General features: G+C 47.4%; 2 protein-coding genes across 10 annotated transcripts in view; both read right to left on the bottom strand.

The window, feature by feature from the left end:
* Window positions 1-3,298, bottom strand: part of LOC126581402 (peroxisomal acyl-coenzyme A oxidase 3) — a 7,341-nt gene extending 4,043 nt beyond the window's left edge. The window contains exons 1-2 of one of the 3 annotated variants that reach the window (XM_050245019.1): window positions 3,266-3,298; window positions 2,702-2,806 (exon numbers count right to left, since the gene is read on the bottom strand). The gene's annotated coding sequence lies outside the window, so the exon portion shown is untranslated. Of the gene's footprint in view, window positions 1-2,701 lie in introns of all 3 variants that reach the window. The other 2 variants (XM_050245020.1, XM_050245017.1) reach the window with 2 other exon arrangements.
* Window positions 3,299-4,098: 800 nt separating this feature from the next.
* LOC126570353 (leupaxin) overlaps window positions 4,099-7,500 on the bottom strand; it is a 44,554-nt gene continuing 41,152 nt past the window's right edge. For all 7 annotated transcript variants that reach the window (XM_050228064.1, XM_050228059.1, XM_050228065.1 and 4 more), the window contains one exon: window positions 4,099-5,257. In XM_050228064.1, coding sequence (XP_050084021.1) covers window positions 4,991-5,257 — 267 coding nt within the window. In that variant the 3' untranslated portion in view covers window positions 4,099-4,990. The remainder of the gene's footprint in view (window positions 5,258-7,500) is intronic.

Raw genomic sequence — 7,500 nt, 5'->3', positions numbered from 1 at the left:
AGGTTACTAAGCAACTGTTGCCCTTGTACAGCTTAATTCAATTTCAAACCAAAATATGTTTTGCTTTCATTGAGCTGTAAATCAGGGCACCAATGCATGCCCATCAATTACCATAGCCACTGATGCAGCTAACGATAGTGGCGCAAATGATTGAAGACAATGCTTTAATGTGGTGCAAGATTAAAAACCAACACATTTTAATTACAGTTATTATCGGAGGCGTTTTGTAATGATACGTCTATCGCCGCCGGACCGAGAAACACATTGATTGAAAGTCCCTTTCGACCATTCATTATACACCGGGAGGGTTGATATTGCACGATTCATATCATTTATGCATTCGCTTCAAGCCGACTGCCGCCACCGGGATTGCCTTTCCGGGACAAACGTGCAACGGAAAGAGAGCGTTGGTTTATCGATCGAACCGATGCAAAGTGGTCGTCGGTCTGTTGTGCGACCAATCATCATGATCGAAAGAAGTGATAATAGCATACGGGACAACGTTGCAGCGAACGGTTCCGATTTTGTCGGATTTTAGACCATCAAAACTTGGATTTTGCACTAGATTGGTTGCACACGGGTTGTCTCGATGATCCGGGTGTGGAACCGATGCTAAAAATAGTCAGCACAAAGTCTGAAGGGAGACCACGAAGGCACGATTGGCCCTCCGTATTTCTCCACCTCCTTCCGCCATCAACATTCCCGGAGCTGGTCCATAAAGCATTCAGGAGCGCGCACACAGTTTAACTTCGAAATTCCTTCAAATTAAACTCAATCAAACCGGTGACCACGGACTGGTGGACACGAAATCAATTGCCAGAAACAATTCCGGTGACCCTTTCCCATGCACAAACGATCGAATGATTCATTCGGTCGCGCCGGCGCACCAATCAAAAGACTCATTATATGTGTCACGTGAGTTTTCCTTTCAAGTGGTCAAAGGAAAGGGTGCTGGCTGGTGCATTAGTGCTCAACGCACTCACACGGTACCGGGGATGGAGTGGCTGATATGGTATAGAGGTCAAATGTTTGCACCGGAGCATGTTCTCCACACCGTTAATGAGCGTTAGCCACGTTGTAGTTTATTTTGTCACCCAACGTAGCACGAGGAGTCCACGTGACCACGGGGCGGCTTGTGCAGTCCCCACTCCCCACAACCGTCCCCTGGGGAAAATCCCCGAAGCTGCAGTTGTGAGCAAACCGAACCCCCCCCGGGGAACTTTTACGGCTCTCTCTCGCTCTGAAACGCGAAAAATGATATGCGAATCATAAAGTACAGAGTGTGTGCGAAGGTGTTGTCAACCGTGCTGTTATCGCCATTTGCTAACACCGGGAGGAATCCGTATGCGTTTCGCATTGCGTTGGCTTCTCTTCTCCGTGTTGCAGCCTGCTGGGTGGAAGGGAGGGGGACCATGAGCAGCGGATGAGCAAACCCATGCACATTGGCTGGTTGACGACAACCCCAGCAACCACTTGTAGCAGCCGCCGCCCGGCTTCTCGTCGCTGATTCTCTAATGTCGAAATGCATTAAAGTAAACCTTGAAATCCAGACGACGGAGGACGGATTGGATCGGACGTTGCCGATTACGGGAGGAAATCGGGTCATTCGGTTCGTGTGTCACAAACGATGGGAGCAAAGGAAAGATTTCCGTTTTCTCGTCGTTTCATTCGCACCTTGGAAATCGTATTGTTATTGCCAAGACTAGACATTCGATCAAGGAAAATTGCCTCCAAATGGCTGGCGGCGTCTCCACGAGAAGCACAGAGTGGGGGCCGGTTTTTGTTCCGTTTCCTTTCGTTACGCTCTTTCGCCAATTTCACAATATTGCAGAAAGGCGAGTCTACCACCAGCGATGACCTCCGCGGGGTGAAGCAGACGCCGCGAGATACATTGAGCTATCAACGCTTCGTTGAAGAAGATATCGGTGCGCTGCTGATGCTGAGTCTCTCTAAGTCAAACATGGTAACCAGCAACCGGCGGCGCCCGTCGAAACGTTTAAACATTAACCCCACAATACACACACTAGCCAGATACTACGAATGTGCGCTGTCTTGGTCCGTTCCTTTTGGTTCTAAAATTTAAATTTATCGTTCCTCAGATAAATATGCTACTTCGCCATCACCCGCACCACCCCACCGCTGGGTGCGATGGGAGTGAGAACAAATTTGCTCGCTCGCTCCGTCTCACGTGAGTCATGTTGGCAGGCCGGCGATGGTGGATGACGAGCAGAGACCAAACACAGGCACGCACGCAACGCAGAGAGCATAGCACACCATGAGCTGTTTGAAACATTAGCAGGCGGCAGGAGCGGGGAGGGTTTGTCTAGCAACCAGCTGGGGCAGAGGAGGCGTTGGGGTGTTGCTATCCCGTTCTGTCTGGGGCTAGCTCATGTCGATGGATTTAGGATCCCACACTTTCAAGGTTTCTCGGCCAATCGTACGATGGGTCAGACCACACATAAGACCCGAAACATAAGAGCATCCTGAGTCGCCGGGAGACGGGACCACGGACCACGAACAGAGCGAGAAAGCAACATGTGGGCGGAGGGCATCGCGTGTTCTAGCAGAGACCACGACCGGACGGAGGAAGAAGAAAAGAAGTGGCGAGCCTTCTGGTGGGGTGGATCGCGCCACCACACATGTGACCACGAGGGGCCGGATATGTGAATGCAAGAGGAGAGGGTGTTTCGGTGTCACTTACCGTCTTTGAGACTTCGATATTTGTTTTCGCCACTTCCACTATCGTTTCCCTATCCTCGTTCCAGCTGCTACCACAGAAGCGAAACTTTAAAAACGTAAAAAAGCACTAAAAACCTATTTAATATACTTTATAATTCAGCACACACGCCTTATTTCGTTGATCACAGTTATCCGCAAAAACGGATGTGAGGAAAACTAGATGAACTTCTCGGAACAGCAAACAAAACACAAAACAAATCAAACTTTTCGTATCCAGAAAAACTCGTGAAAATGCGGCCGCAGTACTCGATAAATCGCTAAATACACAACTTCACACGGCGTATTGTGCAAACTTCCTGAAACACCGACCGTGTTTCATCAATTTTTGGATATATTTTCACCCACAACTTCGGGGAAAACCGAATTTTCTCACGGAGCCGGTCTTTTCCCAACAGAGCCGTCTGCTGGTCAATACACGCACCACAACCGGAGACACGCACGGAGCAAAAGAAGAACCGAAACCAAAGGAAAACAGCCCGGGGTTTGGGGGTGGAATTGTGCGATCCGCCAACACGTTTTCGTTCACCTTTTCGCTGGCCAGAGGTTCCGAGTTAAGAAATTCAAAGCAGCGCGGCGATAAGCAAAAAAATAGGCCGCCGGGACGCGGTTGACAGGAGGTCGAGCCACACGGAGCGCATACCGGAATACAGCTCTGGAAAAAGATTTTGATCGATGGATCGGATCGAGTTATCGTAGCTATGTGTCCTGTTTTTGTAGTTTGTATCGATCGTGTGAGTTTGCTATGCATATATGTGATCCTTTTCATCCACAAACGTATCCCAATACGTAGGGAAAGTCGAAAAAGAAAAGAACGGATTGCAGGGCAAACCGTTTTGTAAGTTACGCTTCGTGTGGCACAGCCTAAACACCGTGCTATTTGGGTCTTGTTTACACTGGCGGGTCGATGTAGCTGCATGGGCAAATCGAACAAAAATACCAATGAATACAGTGATTTTTATAACGAAACACGCAATTTCAAGGATGAAGAAATGCTATTTTGATAAGAGACTGCCTCCGCAACATTTTCCTAATCTTAAAATAGAAGTTTTTTAAGGAACTTGGTCTAAGTCGCGGTTTTTTTGCCGTCACTGTACAGGCTCCAAGTTTGAAATTTACCGGTTGTACAGCCAAGTTCACTTCTAAAATATCAATTTAAGTATCAATTCGGGAAACGAGATGCCCAAAACGTGTCCTTTAAAACACGTGACCACAAGATGCAGAACGGGAATCCTACTGGTGTTCCGTGGTGTTGGAATGGCCAAACGGACAAAAATCGATCCAACTTTCGGACAACCCAACGCAAAACCACAAGGGAGAGACTCACTGAAGCAGTTCCAATGGAAAGTAAACACCTAAAAATACAGTTTAGCGCTCTTTATTAGAACAAGAAGTGTTTTAATGGCTTGTTACGGCATTGTAATTGTAATTGAATTTCGTTTCATCCACCCCTTCATCGAATCCACGCTGGTACGCACTCGTTACTGCAACTATTGTTGTGAGAGATTAACCGTTTGACTATATTGGCGGAAATTGGCAATGGATTTTCGTAACGCTAGAGTTAGAGGCAACGTTGCAACGCGAATAAACACAATACTACGTTAGTTGCCACGTGTTTTTATATCTGTTTCAATAATACGTCGATTGTTTGGCCACATGGAAACCAAACCAACACCTACCCCCATCGACCGATAGCAAGTGCGCCCTGTTCTCGAAGGTTGCACACTAATTGGAGAGTAACAATTGCCAGCATCATAGAATCGGTTCATTTGTTAAGGAAAGGGAAGGCAATTGTAAAAACCCGGTTAAATATACTATATGTCGTCCCGCTTTCGGTTAGTGTAAACTTTAACACACTTATTTGTTTCATCTTTTCACAAACCTCTCTCGCTTTTACCTTAAAACAATCTACACACGTTGGCGGCGGAGCGAACGAACGCTCGGTGTCCAAGAACCGAATGATATGGAACGTGTTAGCGGTAAATAACAACGAGTTGACGAGTAAACCGATTTCGAGCAATTCGTGTTGATTAAAAAAAAAAAGAAACATTTCCATGCACTTCACATGCGTGCAGTTAAGTTATGCTGAACATAAAACAATACGGTTGCGTCGCAAAACTGCACCCTTAAGCCAAAGGTGCGCTGCTCCGTGCTTCTGGCGGCGATCTGGCGCGAATTCATTCTTCGCAATCCCTGGTGTCGCCGTCATGGTGAAAAGCTTGGTGATGGCCTTGTCCTTCCGATTTGTTGCACCTCAGCCGAACAGCTTATCGAAGCACGGGTGGCAGTAGGGTTTATCGTTCTGCTCCTTGAAGGTACCCTTGTTCAGCTGCTTCAGGCAGAAGGCGCACACGAAATGCTCAGGGTGGAATTTCTTGAACATGGCCGTGATGCAGCGTCCGGTGATGGGCTTCGAGCAGCCGGCGCACAGTGATCCCCGCTTCGCGTGATAATGCGTCTCGCAGTACGGCAGACCTTCATGGTCGAAGAACGAACCCCCGTGGAACGGTTCCCGGCAATCCTGTAAAGATACGTAACAACAAAGCGATTGCACATTATTGCCTTATTTTACCACCACGAGGCATTATCTATTTCCGCACTTATCGACCTAAGCGGGGGAATTGCATCGCGCACTCTCGTTAAGTTTATTGGCTGTTGCTTTTGTGGCCATGTGTCGCCTCGTTCTTTAAATCAAACAACCTCAACCTCAGTGCCCAGTTCCGAGATGTACCATCACCACGCTACGTTGCATGTCCATCTTCTGCGTTACATTGTATGCAGTAACTCTGCATTGTTAGCAGAAGTGTGATAATTGCTTGTGTAATCATGAGATATAACGTTTCAATCAATCCGGAACAGAAACTAAACCTAGTTATACCAACCAGATTTAGCTACACCATCATAGAGATATGTTAAAATTTAAGGAAAATTCACCCAACTGATCCGCTTGACACGACATGTGGTTGGAAAATCTATCGACGAAAAACGAATGATTGATTGGGCAATCGATTTCACAAATCCGCAGCCTAATCATAAACATAAGACCTCCATCAATTAATTCACTATCCACGTGCCATGCCAAGGGTAGTAGATGAAACTTGAGACGACCTAAATCATCTCTTTCCCTCTTTCCTTCTTCGCCTGTCAGCGATCGGAAGGAACGAAACGGATCTACTTTCTGTTTCCTCCTCGATGCTGCTTCCCTCGTTTTCAAGTAAACACCCACCCCTTTTGGCCCCCTAACAAAATGCAAGCCAACCATCCGACGGTCGATGAAAGATGTATGAGGTAAGAACACCCATCAGGCTTGTATTTAGCGCACGAAACGAGACAGCGCCGAACGCCGCACGGAAAGGTTTCAAGTGGCGTAGGTTTTAGCCATTATAGATCGCCGATTTAGCCGACTCACCAACACAATTAGCGGTGGTCAAAGTTTTGAGATCCAGCGATGGTTAAGAGCAGAACAAAAGGTACGCCACTTGTGCACACGACCCGTCTACTGTTGGCGCTCCGCTTTAATGGCCACACACGTTTAACCTTAAGACCCTTCCGGTCGAAAAGGTGTCATGAGCTCAGGAGGAGCAAGGTTCACCCAGTGGCCACCTACGGTCGTCTACTATTTGTATTACAGGGACACACTTTGCGATGTGTGAGTTGGCTGCGGGCAGCTGCTGCTGGCAGGATGCGACCGGTGGGTCACGGTTACCGTGAGTGAACGCCATAGGTGCTAATCAAAATGATTTTCCCCAAAACGCAACCCACTGCGGGATCTGTTCCTAATGGACGGGAAAATCGAAATGAAACGATCATGCAACGCTGCATGCATGATCGATTGCACGGCCATGATTTAATAATAATAAAAACGATGCTCAACGCCACAGTTAATCCGAAAAGCGCATTTAAATCTATAAATATCAGCCTTGTGGAAGCCAGCCGGTTCGGTCGTTATGGGGTATAATGTTGGCCGCTCTTCCTCTCGGTGGTTCCGGAAGAAGCAGCCAAGAAAAGTATCTTTTTTTTTGACATACACTTCACTCTCTCTCACTCTCTCTCTCTCTCTCTCTCTCTCTCTCTCTTGCGCCAGCTTGGCCACACTTTAAATGTCGGAAGTTGTCAACGGACATCGGAGGTAACCGCTAACGCCTTCGCCAGCTGACCACTTGGCGTTCGGGGTCCCGCCCTAGCATGGTTTTCTTTTGGCAAGCGATCCAAACAGCGATTGCTTGACATGTTATCCATTTTTCATACATTCTTCCCCAAGGGCCACACACGGTTTTGAGTCTGGGATCCGCGCTTTGAAGTCGCAAGCACCCGATCTTGTTGTGATGCGTGAAGGTCAACACCGAAACGGCAACATGTCACGGTTCACGGTCGCGGTTCAGTCGTGTTACGGCGTTTTTTTTTGTTTGTCCACTTTGTTACGTGTCTGTTTGATGTCTAATTTTATAGGCTAAGAAGTATTACTGATCGTACGTATGATCCTAGAAAGTGGTCAGATCAAAAGCACTTTCGCGATCGATTGATGGATATGCAATCGACAACATCGATCAATCAACGTTTGCGATGGGCCTGCACAGACGGATCATGATTATTTAACTTGCTTTAAATTCTGTTTTCATAACCAAGGCTCAGCTACTTTGTTTGCGATCCGATCCGGCAAGCAGAGGAATGTAAGATCATTTCGCACTTGCTGCTTGCTAGACGCTTCCAAAGTTGGAAACCAAAACGACACAACAAACAGCCCTGCGTGCCATTGGCTCATCG

The sequence above is a fragment of the Anopheles aquasalis genome, chromosome 2, assembly GCF_943734665.1.
Source record: "Anopheles aquasalis chromosome 2, idAnoAquaMG_Q_19, whole genome shotgun sequence".
Lineage (NCBI taxonomy): Eukaryota > Metazoa > Arthropoda > Insecta > Diptera > Culicidae > Anopheles > Anopheles aquasalis.
The sequence above is the reverse complement of the archived record's forward strand: the minus strand, read 5'-3'. Positions and strand labels throughout refer to the sequence as shown.